The sequence below is a fragment of the Gopherus flavomarginatus genome, chromosome 12, assembly GCF_025201925.1.
Source record: "Gopherus flavomarginatus isolate rGopFla2 chromosome 12, rGopFla2.mat.asm, whole genome shotgun sequence".
Taxonomy (NCBI): Eukaryota; Metazoa; Chordata; order Testudines; family Testudinidae; genus Gopherus; species Gopherus flavomarginatus.
The window spans coordinates 609,781-624,074 of NC_066628.1; the positions used below are offsets into that span (position 1 = coordinate 609,781).

The 14,294-nt window shown below is 42.1% G+C and overlaps 3 protein-coding genes across 20 annotated transcripts in view; 2 read left to right on the forward strand and 1 right to left on the reverse strand.

Annotated features, from left to right (window-relative positions):
• Positions 1–14,294, forward strand: part of LOC127032759 (HLA class II histocompatibility antigen, DR alpha chain-like) — a 414,007-nt gene that overhangs the window by 181,742 nt on the left and 217,971 nt on the right. The gene's annotated exons all lie outside the window — the stretch shown is intronic.
• The window catches only part of LOC127032762 (DLA class II histocompatibility antigen, DR-1 beta chain-like), a 287,605-nt gene that overhangs the window by 60,711 nt on the left and 212,600 nt on the right, over positions 1–14,294 (reverse strand). The window lies entirely within an intron of this gene.
• LOC127032754 (uncharacterized) lies at positions 7,099–8,654 on the forward strand. Of its 2 annotated transcripts, none has more exons than XM_050920291.1 (5): positions 7,099–7,211; positions 7,297–7,380; positions 7,475–7,561; positions 7,654–7,728; positions 7,814–8,654. In XM_050920291.1, the coding sequence occupies exons 1-5, from the start codon at positions 7,125–7,127 to the stop codon at positions 8,402–8,404; spliced, it is 924 nt and encodes a 307-aa protein (XP_050776248.1). In that variant the 5' UTR covers positions 7,099–7,124; the 3' UTR covers positions 8,405–8,654. The 2 variants fall into 2 exon arrangements, with proteins under 2 accessions (XP_050776248.1, XP_050776249.1); XM_050920292.1 differs by having other exon boundaries at positions 7,654–7,717; positions 7,814–8,653.

Consider the following 14,294-nt stretch of genomic DNA (forward strand, 5'->3'; position numbering starts at 1 on the left):
TTTAAGACCTGTTGGAGTTTTTCTTTACTTCAGGGAAATTGAGTCTGTACTCACCAGGGAATTGGTGGGAGGAAGAAATCAGGGGAGATCTGTGTGTTGGATTGCTAGCCTGATTTTGCATTCCCTCTGGGGGAATAGGAAAGTACTTTTGTTTCCAGGACTGAGAACAGAGAGGGGGGAAGGGAAAAAGGATTATTTCCCTTTGTTGTGAGACTCAAGGGATTTGGGTCTTGGGGTCCCCAGGGAAGGTTTTTCAGGGGGACCAGAGTGCCCCAAAACACTCTAATTTTTTGGGTGGTGGCAGCAAGTACCAGGTCCAAGCTGGTAACTAAGCTTGGAGGTTTTCATGCTAACCCCCATATTTTGGACGCTAAGGTCCAAATCTGGGACTAAGGTTATGACAACTTCCCTATATGCGAACAGCAGGTGGGGTAAATACTTATCCCAGTCCTGTAGATGCTGGTCCATGAAGGTTTTCCAGCATCCTCTTTAGGGTCCCATTGAATCTCTCCACCAGCCCATTGGACTGAGGGTGGTAGGCTTGTTGTACAGACAAAACTACACAGGATCTTTTCAGGGGGCAAGACAAAGATGCCACATTTATTATGATAACAATTTGATTTATGACCAATAACTAATATTTTAATCCTTATACACACACATTATACCTAATAGCTATACACACACACACACACACTCACACACCCACACACACACTCTCTCTCTCTCTCATCAGATGTTCTGCAGCTGCTGCATAGTTACCAGTCCTGGACATAGCTTGCGTTCGTGGCTTGATTTCCCAGCTTGGGTTTGCAGCTTTTGGCGGTAACTGGTCAGGGAAGCCGGGCACAAGGACAAGCTGGGTCTGTTGGGCATGCACCGATGCCCTTCCATGTTGGCAGCAGAACGTTACCCTCCAAAGTCTCCCATCTCACCCATCCTTTCTGTAGGCTTTAGTTTGAATCTAGAGTCTATAGGTCTTGCTGTGTCAGGCTGCCTCTGGGTTTGGTGATTGATCGCCCATCAGTTGCAGGCGTGACTTTCTGCCTCGGACCTGGCTTTGATCTTCCTTCTACTGTACCTTTTCTGTTTAGGGTGGACTCTGCTTACTTTGTTAGGGCTCTTGTCTGCATCTTCAGCCGGTGGGGTTTGAACTCCATTTCATCAGGACAGGCTGGGGCTGGAGGTTGATTCCATCATCCATACGTGCCTCAGTCACACATCTAACCTAAACTAATAAGATCACAGCAGGGTTTGCAAAAATGAAGGTTGGAGGAAGCTTCCACAAAATGGAGTGAGTGTTTCAAAATGGGGTTTGAATTACAATATGGCAAACGGTGAACAGAAGTTACAATGTAGACAAGTGTAGTGGATGGCAAACAGTGAACAGAAGTTATACTGATAAAGTGAACAATTAAAAACAATTTCATTTATCAGTTCTACATTGTCCCCCTTTTGACCCTTCAGTCCAGGGGTATTGAATGGGTCACACTTTATGTAATTGTTTTAAGGCAGAACCAATGTAACAGGATTACTAAGAGGACAATGAGGGAATGAAAAATTACATTTAGAACTGCTGGCCAGGTGGGCTGCTCCTACTATACTCTGCCCCTTGATCAATGATTATTACAGTAGTTGTTGTCATTGTAGGGCACAGGTGATCTGTTGCAAACAAACCAAACAATTATAACCAGGTGAATATAACTAAACCCATTACAATTGACTCAACACCAGATATAACCTACACACAAATGCAAACAATTATAGTTATAATAATTGAGAATACAGTAAAACCATTACAATCATTAGGTACATTGACAAATAAAATGAGGCCCAAGTTTGATGCTACAATAGCTATCAAACAACAAAAGTTACCGAAGTCAGGACCTTCTTAAGCACACACAACAAATAAGATTTTGTAGGAGGACCACAGTTGTTATGCAAAGTTAAGCTGATTTGGACTTAAACTAACGTTTAGTTGCTAAAATGTTGCAGAATCCCCTATTTTTAACAGTTTTCAAGAGGTTTCTGGGGACCTGAAAGATGGGGCCCTACAATTATGGGCCAAGGTCTTACAGGTTATGGGGGCCCAAGAACTACCCTTTAGGTCTTGGGGAAGTAGAACCAGGGTGCATAGAGGAAAGTATGGAATTAACAATACAAGCAAATGTAACTAACAATACAAATGAATCAATAACAAAAATTAACAACAAAATGACTATTAGAGAACCTAACAAAAAATAAACCTGATGCACTGGGGACCAAAGTCTTTTGGACAGGGCCGCCCGGAGGATTCCAGGGGTCTGGGGCCATTGGCGGCAGGTGGCTCCGGTGGACCTCCTGCAGGCGTGCCTGCGGAGGGTCAGCTGGTCCTGTGGCTCTGGTGAAGCATCCGCAGGGAAGCCTGTGGGAGGTCCACCGGAGCCGCGGGACCGGCAAGCGGCAGGTCGCCCCCTGTGCAGCGAAATGTCTAGAGCCGGCCCTGTTTGGCAGCGGGGGGCCCTTCTGTTCCGGGATCTGCCGCCGAAGTGCCCCGAAGACCCACGGTGGGGGGCCCCCTGCCGGCGAATTACGGCTGAAGCGAGACCTGTCGCTGAATTGCAGCCCGCTCTTCGGCTGTAATTTGGTGGCGGGGGGTCCCCGCCACGGGTCTTCGGGGCACTTCAGCAGCGGGTCCCGGAACGGAAGGGCCCCCAGCCGCCGAATTACCGCTGAAGACTGGGTTGCACTTTGGCGGCAGGTCCCGCTTCGGCGGTAATTCGCTGGCGGGATGTCCTTCTGCCCCGGAGCAGAAGGAACTCCCCCCCAAAGCAAAGACCGGGAGCGGAAGAAGCTCCAGGGCCCGGCCCCGCAAGAGTTTTCCGGGCCCCCTGGAGCAAGTGAAGGACCCACTCCAGGGGTCCCGAGAAACTCTGGTAGGGGCCCCTGCGGAGCCCGGGGCCTGGGGCAAATTGCCCATCTTGCCCCCCCCCCCTTCTGGGCGGCCCTGCTTTTTGAGACAAGTGATGATTGATAAATTGGATGGTCATGGGGGAAGTAGAGAGTGGAAAAGACATTTCCCCTGTCTAGTGTAGTGTTACTCTGTTTCTGGACCCAATGTTAGCACAGGACACCACTAGAGACAGACACAGAACATGCAACACAGAACATGCAACACTGAACACAGACTTTGTCGCGACACTGTAACCATGGTATTTTATAACTCTTCAGCTGGTACCAGCTCTCTTGATGTTCTCATTCAGAGCCTGAAAGATAGAAGCTTAGAAACAAAATTAGCACAGTGCTCCCACGTGGCAGACCCTGCTCAGTCTCTGCCACGGTGTGTTTGGTACTTGGGGCTGCACAAATGCTAATTAAGTGGTGCATTACTTTGTGAGTTTAAATTTTTTCCATTTTAAAATCCCCAGCCACTTTGCCATGGCCTGGAGGTCTGAGGCAGGAGCAGGCTCCGTTGCAATGACATTTTGGCCCTGGGAGGAGGAATCTACCCAAATATCCCCCTTCCCACTCTCTGGAGGGGTCCCAAAAGTCTGCACCTTCTGGGGTCTCAGATATTCCTGTAAGCAGAGTCAGGATGAGCTCTACCCTGACATCTGGTGGAAAGAATTTCAGAGAGTGTATTTGAATAGGCATGCCTACCCCATCCCAGACTGCCGAGCTGTGGGACTGCTTGGTGACAAATGACTCACCCTCAGTTGGGTGGTACTTGCTAGACAAGGGACATGGGTTCCAAAACCCAGTGAATTGAGAGAGGCTGGGGACAGGTATCTGTGCCTGGTGGTGCAGTCGCCTTGTGGAGGCAGAAGCACCAGTTCCACCCTCTCCACTGTGGAATGTCAGAGTTGATTTTTTTATTCCCTCAGGAATCTAAATACAGGTTACTGAGCTGAACTCACTTTGGGCTAATAGTGCACTAGCACTGGGGCTCCCCTACTAAGAGCTGAGATCACTAAGAGTTGAAATCACTGAAGAGCTGAAATGACTGAGCTGAGAGCACTGAGTACTGTGCTAGCTAGTGGGGGAGCCTGAAGTTATATTGTGGAACAGAGCAGCTGGTGGAGTGGAGCAGTTGTGGGGACGGCTGGAGCGGATCACAGGACAGCTGGTGGAGCGAAGCGACTGGCAGAGCGGAGTAGCTGTGGGACCGGTGGAGCAGCCCACAGAGCGAGCGGAGCCGAGCAGTTTGCAGAGGGAACTGGAGCAGCTAATGGAGCAGAGCAGCTGGTGGAGCGGAGCAGTTTCTGAGGACGGCTGGAGGAGCAGAGTGGAGCGGCTGGTAAAGCGGAGCAGTTCGTGGAGAAGGCGGAAGCAGAACCCACAGAGAGGCAGGGCAGTTGGCCCCGGACCACGTAAGGTGCCCCTTTCTACCCAGGCTGGGGGGAGGGACCTCTACAGATAAACTCTCGAACTCTGGGGTGGCATTGACCAGAGACTTTTGGGTTGTTGGACTTTGGGGTGATTGGACTTAAAACCCTAAGGGGAAAAGGGACAGTGCCAAATGTACTTGGAGGTAGGTTTTTGTTTATGGTTTGTGTTATAACCCTGTTTGTGGCGTTTCTCCAATGGGATGCCGCATTGATTCCTTCCTTTATTAAAAAGATTTTGCTACACTCAGACTTTGTGCTTGCGAGAGGGGAGGTATTGCCTCCTAGAATCGCCCAGGGGGGTGTGGTATGTGAGTGTCCCGGGTCACTGGGTGGGGGCTCGACCCGGTTATGCATTGTGTTACTGAAACGGAACCCCTGGATACTGAACCCGGCCCTTGTTGCTGCCAACTCAGAGGGGCAGAAAGGTTACATTCCTTTTTCTGATGTTACTGCTGCTGTAAGATGTGAGAGTGCTGTTTTAATTCTCTGTACCCAACCTTAAGGGCATCTAACTGGGTTTGGGTGCTACATACATTTTTATTTCTCTGCTTTTGCAGCAGAGGCTTGTAAATCTTGGTGCAGTTTTTAATTTTTACATTTAGCCAATTGAAGGAATACCTCATGACAGGTTTTCCATAGAAGCCAAACTGTGGCTGCTTCCTTTTTCATTGGAGTTGAGGGTTTAATAAGTAACTAGCAGTAGTAATAAGCTCGATAGTATACATCACTATGCAATTTTGACAGGTTTCCACACCCCTTTTAGGGCTTATGTCCCGCCTTCCCACTCCCCGTTTCGGTTGGCGCCGTCGGCCATTTTGAAAAAAGTGCGCGTGTATGTGTTTGACTAGGGGAAGTGTTGTGTATGTTTGTGCTTGGTGACACGAATAAAAAGTGTATTAAATATCAGGGTGGATTAAGAAAAAAGTTGAATAATATTGAAAGCTAGGTTTATAAAGGGAATTTTCTAAGGCAAAACCTGTTTGGTAAGCACAGTATAAAAAGGCATTGAAACTAGTTAATATCAATGTAGGTTAAGAAAGAAACATTATAAACTAAGTTTAAAAGGATAATTATCTGAAGCAAAACCTGTTTTGTAAGGACATAACCAAAAACTATAAGGAAATACTTAAAAACTAGGTTTAAAAAAAATTGACCAAGGCAAAGCCTGTTTGGGAGGCCCTGGGTAAAAAAGTGAATAAAAAGGCATTGAAACTATTGAATACCAATATAGGTTAAAAAAAAGCTTTTTAATATTATTAAATAATATTAAAAACAATACAGCTAGGTTTAAAAGGGGAATTGCCTGAAGCAAAACCTGTTTAGTAAGCACATGGCCAAAAACTATAAAGGGGTACTAAGAAAAAGTCATTTAAAAACATTAAAAACTAGGTTTAAAAGAAAATGTACTAAGGCAGTGTAATAAAAGTAAATAAAACATATTAAAACTGTTTAACAGCGGTGTAGGTTAAGAAATTTACTAAAAAATACAATTAAAACTATTTAATGCCGGTGTAGGTTAAAAACTAGGTTTAAAAGAAAATGTACTAAGGCAGTGTAATAAAAGTGAATAAAAAGGCATTGAAACTATTGAATACCAATGTAGGTTAAGAAAAAACGAGGTTTAAAAGGAAAATTGACAAAGACAAAGCCTGTTTGGTAAGCACAGGGTAAAAACTCTATAAAAAAGTGGCTAAGAAAAATACAATAAAGCTCAGGGTAAAATTAAAAAATGTTTACCTTTGCAGTCTTTTTGTAAAATGCGGCAGCTTTTCTGGTTTAACCCTAGTAAATAAAACACATTAAAACTAGTTAATACCAATGTAGCTTAAGAAAAAACGAGTTTTAAAAGGAAAATTGACCGAGGCAAAGCCTGTTTGGTAAGCCCGGGGTAAAAAAGCATTGAAACTATTCAATATCAGTGTAGATTAAGAAAAAAGAGCTAAGATAGAGAGCCCACGGTGGAATCAGAATGAGACAGAGAGAGAAGCAGGCAGAGTCTGTTTAGTAAGCACAGGATAAAAAAGCATTCAGAATCAGGGCGGGTTACAAGACAAGAAAAGCGAGGAGAGAGTCCGCTTTGCAAAGAGCAAAGATAGAGAGCACAGGGTAGGATTAAAGAGAAAGAGAGAGAATTGTTACCTTTGCCCGTCTTTCTGTAGAATGAGGTAGCTTTCCTGGTTCTGACCCTCTCCGGCTTGTTATCACCGCCTTTGGATCGGCCCAATCAGAGGTGGTTTTACAACAGCGTCATAGAATTCATTTTCCTGAACCAATCCTAGTGTTTCAAGAGTTTAAGCAAGAGCCTTTTAAAAACCAGCTATTGTCTACCAAGCAGCACGTGTTTTTGTGTATAAAAACACGTGGTTTTGCGAGCGGGTTTTTTAACACAGAGAAACTAAACACAAAGGCATGTCCCTGTACAAAACACCTACAGAAGCCAAGAAGCTGGAATTGCCCCTGGGTGCGCCAGACCGTGTTCAGAAAATAAGGCTCCTTTACAGTTATTTTGCCAATGAGAAAGGGTTGTTGCTGAGCCCTGTGTTTTATTCTGAAATAGAACTGAAAAAAGAGGAGCCACAGCTGTTTGTAAAAAATCAAGTGCGAAAAAATTTGTGGTCAGATTTGGAAAAAACAGAATTAAAGGCAGAGGTAAACCTTTTTTTTTTGTAACAAATTACAAAATGTTTTATAAAAATAAAGGGTTAAATCTTTTTGTTTTTATAGTGGGGAATGGAAGAAGAGCCTATATATGAAGATATGGCAACCGAGGAACAGCCGCAGGATAGCGATGTTGAAAACCAGCCGATAGACCCCGAGTTGTGGAAAGATGGCGATATTGTTACGGTAAAAGCTTTATCAGTTGTAAAAAAATAAAATAAAAAATTATTATATTTACACTTTTAAAAAATGACTTTTGATTTTTTAACAGATAACCAAGCCTGGGCCATACAAGATTACTGCTTTGGTGTGTAACAAACGGCCAACAGTTGCAGAGACAGAAACACCCGAGGAAGTAAAGACAGCTTAACTTATTTGAAAAAAAAAAATATATATATATATGTGTATGACACTAATTAAGCGTAAATATACGGTTGGTTTAATAATAGGCTGCTGAAACTATAATTGACGGAGGTGATTCAGAAACAAAGGACACAAACGGGGTGTCAATGGTAAAACCCAAAGAACACGGCGAGGTAAAAGTTACTTAAATAATTTTAAAAATATATAAATATAAACATATATAAGAGTGGTAAAATAAAACTATATGTTTTGTGTTTAATAACAGGAAGGTGATACGGGGTTCAACAGTGCGTCAGTTGAGGATGATGATAATTCAGAATCAGACGAGGGTACGACTGAGGTAGCACAAATAAACTGTAGGCTTTTTTATTTTAAAATTTTTGCATCAAAAAACTTAAAATATGTTTTTACAATGTTTTTAACAGACATCTTCAGAGGATGAAAAGAGGCGGCCTCTAAGCAGAACAGCCGTAATATGTACCTGTTGTTTTTATGTGAAGCAAGATGTTAAAAAAAAGTCTGTAAAAAGTAAGGAGAGTGACCAGAAAAGCTGTGAAGAAGAAGAAGATGCCGTTATGGCTGATATTATTAGAGCTGTTGTAGTAAAAGCCTTTTACCACTGTTTGAAAAAACAACTTTTGGAAAACTGTGCAGCCTGCGCTGTAAATAAGTCCAACCCTTTTAGTCACCCTTGTATTTTTTGGGATCGCTCAGAAGTATTTTACCAGCTTAGACGTATTTCTTCTAAACTGAACGCGGCCCAGCTGGTAAATGTAATTATAGCTGAAGGCTACAAACTGAAAAAGCTTAACATAACCACTGAAACTATAACCAAAGTTGTTAAAATGATTAGGGAGGTTGGAAAATCATCTGACCCGGTGGCCTTGCTGGTAGACCTGTCAAAAGAGGTGGCCCCCGATATTGGCCGAGCGGTGTGTAGCAGGGTTTGTCAAATGGATTATAAAACTTTTTACATGCAAGCTTGTGACCCTAGAGGCTTAAAAAATATATATTAATTAAGATGCATTGTACAAATTTGTATTATTTTGCTTATGCGTTAAAAATGTATGTGATTGTGCAGTATATTACATAGCCAATTGGTGTGTAGCGGGGTTTGTCAAATGGATTATAAAAGTTTTTACATGCAAGCTTGTGACCCTAGAGGCTTAAAAAATATATTAATTAAAATGCATTGTTAAAAAAAATTGTATCACAGTTTTTATATTATTTTGCTTAAGCGTAAAAAAAGTTATGTAATAGTATCGTATATTACTTTGCTGCAGCTTTAAAAGTCAAATGTGTATAAACGTTGTTGTGTTAAATAAAAACAAAAGCAGAAACAAACTTTTGTGTATACGAGTGTTTTAAAGCAAGACGGGGTAAGCATGGCAAAGTTGCTAAAGAAAATTTATTACTCACCCGAAAAAGTTGGTAGTTTTGGGGGCATAACACCCTTATTTCAGGCCGCTAAAAGACACCATAAAAGCTTAAGCAAAAAGCAGGTTTCCGCTTGGCTTGCGGATCAAGACGCTTACGCTTTACATAAACCTGCAAGGCTTAAATTTAAAAGAAATAAAACAGTGGTGTCTAATGTGGATACGCAATGGCAGGCAGATTTGATTGATATGGCAGCCTATTCTAAAGACAATGACGACTGTAAATATATTTTAACAGTAATAGATATTTTGTCTAAATACGCCTGGGCGGTAACCCTAAAAAATAAAACAGGAAAAGAGGTGGCAGAGGCGTTTAAAGCTATTTTTACAAAGGGGCGCGTGCCTCAAAAATTACAAACAGACTGAGGAAAAGAGTTTTTAAACAAAGCTTTAAAAAATTTGTTAAAGCAATATGGAGTACACCATTTTGTTACCAATAACAAAGTTAAAGCGGGAATTGTGGAGAGGTTTAACAGAACTTTAAAATCAAAGATGTGGAGGTATTTTACCGCCCGTAACACCTTTCGCTACATTGATGTGCTGCAGGCCTTCATAGACGGTTACAACAGAAGTTATCACAGAACTATCAGAGGGCGCCCAATTGACGTGACACAAGCTAATGCGCTAAGCGTGTGGAAAACCGTCTACGGGGGTAGTTTTAAAATAAAGAGGCAACGTGTGATTTTTAAAAAAGGGGATCACGTAAGAGTATCTAAAACGAAGGGCACTTTTGAAAAGGGCTATCAGCAAACCTTTACCGATGAAATATTTATCGTATCAGGGGTTTTATTAAGAGGACAAAGACTGGTGTATGCATTACAAGATTATGAAGGGGAGGAAGTCGTGGGGTCTTTTTATCCTGAAGAATTACAAAAAGTAAACCCTAACCAGGACCGCGTTTACAAGGTAGAAAAAATTTTAGCAAAAAAAGGTCGGGGAAGAAACAAATATTTTTTTGTAAAATGGAAAGGCTGGCCTAAAAAATTTAATAGTTGGGTTAAAGCGTCTCAAGTGCACGACCTTTAATAAAAAAAATGACTGAACAAAGTTTTTACATGACATTACCAAGCAACGCCTCAGCGGGGGCTTTTCCTCAAAATACTAGTTCCAATTTTACAATACAACTAGCCAAGCCTTTAAATTTAATAGGGCGGTGGGATGTCGCTTTATCGGAAATTCATTATTGTCACTCTTGGAACATGCTTCTTTACGATACAGCATTTACGTTAGCATCGGAAAAAAAAATTCGAACCTACTACATGGATGCCGGCTATTATTCAAGCATTCACCATTTAATAGAAATCATCAACAAGAATATAGACAAAGATGCCAAAAAACAAACATGTCTTACCGTGTGCAAAAAAACCTGGCTCTTTTAAAATTTCTTATCAAAGCCAAGCCGCCTCAAAGAAAGGCTATTCTTTGTACGGCTTCTGATGACCTAGTAGCGGCCATCTCAGAAATAGCGCTTAACACTTTAAAAGGAAACGTTCCTCTAAAACCTCGACAAATAAACATCCTTAAAAAAAACCGAAAAATTATTAAAAAACCAAGCGATAAAAAGCTATCCCTCAAAAGAAAAAAGCTTATTGTAAAACAAACCGGTGGCTTTATTGGCCCTTTGTTAAGCTTTGCACTCCCCCTGCTGTCAAGCCTTTTAATTAACAGATAATGGAACACGCCGAAAAAATGTACCTCGTTCCTAGCCACCAGTTAGAACAAATAATGCTGGCTTCTAGCGGTGAAGAAAATATCAGAACCACAACCACTCACCAATTGGATTCAGAAATGAAAGACATTCTTCAAAGAACCAGTTTATCCGACTACGAAAAGGCTAAACTCTACGAGGGGGTCCTGCAAAGATACCTGGTATTGGCCAAGCGTGGTGAAATGGAAAAGACTAAAATAAACCTTTTTTTTCCCCTGAGCAAGAGCAAGAGCAAGAGCAAGAGCAAGAGGAGCTTCAACCTCCTAACGTTCAGGGGGGTGTATCGGACTTTGTTATTCAGGAGGTGTTGGAGGGGGTAAATCCTCACTATAAAAAAAAGCTGAAATATTGTTAAATAAGCTTAAACAGAGTAAAGATGTTTCTTCTTGGGCTGATAACGGCCGTTTTGTGTACCGGGGGAAAGCGATTGAGGGGTCTCACATGCTTGATTTAGTCAGGGGGGTAACCGGCTCTTATTCTTTCACTAACAAGAGGACTCCTAAAGGGTGGCATGTTTTTATGAAAGCCTTGGCAGAGCTAAACATGCGTACGACCGTCGTAGGACATGTTACCAATAAACAATTTTTACAGCATCTAAAAATAGGGCTAAAGCCGGTCAAGGCCACAAGTAACACCACCCCTTTTAAAAGCGTCCCTGTTAAAAAACGAAAAATCGACTGGTTAACAATGTAAAATAAAAGACGTAAACAAAATTAAAAATTGTGTTTTATTGATGCACTTCTTTAAACACACAACAAGATAAACACGTTTGAACATGTTGAAACATGCTTAAAACAGGTCTGGGCATGCCGGGTCTTTTTCCTTTTACAAATCGCACCACCAAGCGGTCATTTCCTGGTAAATCATCGGAGTACAATTTTAAAATACAATCAAAAGATAAACCCTTATTACGTTGTTTTAAAAAAAAATACAATGATAACCGCAGGTTACAGCTAGGGGGTCCTGTAGTTGTCTCTGATGAAACACAACATTGTCACAGTTACGGTTTAAAAAAGTCATAATAGACTTAGAGAAAAAGTTACTGTCTGGGGAAAAACCGTAGGAGTCAAAAAACTCGCCGGGCCCACGTTTTGGTAAATAAAGGGCCAGCCAATGTTCCCCGGGTAACTTATGGGGGTAGGTGTTAACAATAAGCCCCAAAGGTCTTCCAGACACAAAACCTTTCGGAAGGAAGTCGCTAGAAAAAACATCTAAAAAAGAAGGGTCCTTTGATAAAATATCTCGTAGCTGCATGGTGTTCATGATTACATATAGTCAAACAGAACGTTTCTTCTATGATTTACTTCGAGCACGTTATCAAAAACCCCATACACTATCATGTTAACCCTAGAGGGCAAAGCCTTTGCAAACCGAATTTCCGCTCTCAGGTTTCCAGTTTTAATTAAAGAATAATGGTCGGCGCACTCCTGATCCTGGGTCAAATCAAAGGCGTACAGCATATAGCCCTGGGAAAATTCATCGCGGTTAATTAAGAGCGATCGGTCTTTTACATATTTTCCAGTAGCCTGCACGAGCTGCATGTACTCCCTCACGCAGTTTCCATTTTCAAAATCGGGTTGTAGGGGTTTTGCTGGCACCTGTTCGCCATCCACATACAAGGCCACAAAATTAATGTTATAATGTTTAAAGTTAAAAGGGTTTTTAACGTAGCTGCCGCTGAAGGCATCGTTATCTATAAAACCGATTACTAGCTGCTTGGGTAGCTGTCCCAAAAAAAGGTTTTCCTGGTTACTGACACGACTGCCGGCCGGTATGCTAAACACCTTTATGCTTACCCGGTCTACAGGATACTTAGCGTTGGCGGTCATTAAAGCTTCAGCATGCCCCAAACGAACACCCAGGGTTACTTTTACACATTTTACAAACAGGGATGCCGAAATAATGTGTACTTTATAATTCTCATTGGCAGTGCCGCTCATGAGGCAAAAAACATCTTTGCTACGTGTTAGTTTAATTTTTAAATCCACGCCGTTTAGCAGTAGTTTTTCTTGAAAAAACAAATTGCTGTGTAAAGGTCCCAACAAATCCAGCTTCCTGCTGCCGACCGTTAGTTCGGCCCTGCGTATAAACCCCTCATTGGCCTGGCCAACCAAAAGGGTGCTTTCGTGGCCCCCTGCCGTGTCTTTATAAAATCCGCCTGTCGAAAACTGAGTAGCGAGGGTGTCGTGGCTATAGTTTAAAATTAGCTCTATTAAGGCTCTGTAAGGGTAACAATTGTTGCTCTGGCTAATAAGACGATCGCCTAAAGTAACATCCAGCTGGTTAAAAAGAGTGGCGATGGGGTAGTTTGTTAGGGCCACCCAGGCATCATCATCAATGTCTGACTCGTCTTCTTTTATCACCTTGCAGCACACGTACAGCAGTGTGTTGTTAAGGTCTAAGTAATGATCCCCATGTCCCGAAATAAAAAATTCAAGAGGGGCGTTTACCGTTAAAGCGGCCAAAGGAGGCACCTCTACATAAAAGCTATTTTCAATACTGGTTTGTGTGGGAGCAATTTGAAATAAATCCAGTTCCGATTTGGTGCATTCGTCAGAGCCACAATGAATAAAAGCCATTTTAAAATATATCCCTTTTATCGCGGGTAACGCAACGCTTCCTCTTCTTAGGACGCCTTTTAGGTATATGGCTAAGACCTCTTCTGACAGCTTTTTTTTTTTTTAAGGGTCTAGGTGGTCCTTTAAATGGCTGGCGCAACGCTGCTCTTTTTCTTCTCATTACCACTAAACCGGAATCTTCCTGTGCTCCTATTTTGTTTATAACTGCGCTAGACACATGGTTTACGACGTCTTTGGTTATATTTTTTGCGGCTGTTTTCATGTGGGGTTTAATAATGTCAAAACCTCTTTTTAAAAGTGGCACGGCTTTTCTAAAAAGTCTGCGAAATATCCCTCCTGAACCTGCCCCGTACATAACGGGTAATCCTTGATATCCTGGTAAGCCATAGCCAGCCTGGGCCTTGTAGTAGTTTCTATACAAAAAGGGGTCCCCGTAGTTTTTCATAGTCACCATTCTTCAGCTTTTTTGGGGCGCAAATGTAGTTTAACAATTACCTTTCCAAAACTAAATGAAACGTGTTTATTTTGATCCGTCTTTATTTCAATAGTAATGGTTCCGATGTGCTGCTTACTTACGGGGACGTAATGCGGTTTGTCATACGTTATGGTAACAAATTCGTTGTTGTTACCGCGGATGGGAACGCAGCACAACAGCGGCACATAGTAGTCCCCCACTAACTGATGTTCCACTATGTCCGTGTACACATATAAAGACTTAAAACCCCCCGTAATGTCTGCGGGGTACGGTGCTATCCTACACAGATGATTTGAAAGCATTCCCAATATTGTTGCCAATTTACCACCTGTGGAAAAAAAGTACTTTCCATTGTTTGGTTTTAACTGAACCCTTCTAGTCACAGGGTTGTAAATAACGTAGGCATTTGGTTTTTCGGCATTTTTGTCTATATTCTTGTTGATGACTTCCATTAAATGGTGAATGCTTGAATAATAGCCGGCATCCATGTAGTAGGTTCGAATTTTTTTTTCCGATGCTAACGTAAATGCTGTATCGTAAAGAAGCGTGTTCCAAGAGTGACAATAATGAATTTCCGATAAAGCGACATCCCACCGCCCTATTAAATTTAAAGGCTTGGCTAGTTGTATTGTAAAATTGAAACTAGTATTTTGAGGAAAAGCCCCCGCTGAGGCGTTGCTTGGTAATGTCATGTAAAAACTTTGTTCA

Excerpts from the sequence above, each read along its gene's own strand:
- LOC127032754 (XM_050920291.1), top strand. The coding sequence starts at position 7,125 with ATGGCAACCGAGGAACAGCCGCAGGATAGCGATGTTGAAAACCAGCCG. Across the intron at positions 7,212-7,296 it reads AAGATGGCGATATTGTTACG|ATAACCAAGCCTGGGCCATA; the intron begins GTAAAAGCTTTA and ends ATTTTTTAACAG. Across the intron at positions 7,381-7,474 it reads AGACAGAAACACCCGAGGAA|GCTGCTGAAACTATAATTGA; the intron begins GTAAAGACAGCT and ends GTTTAATAATAG.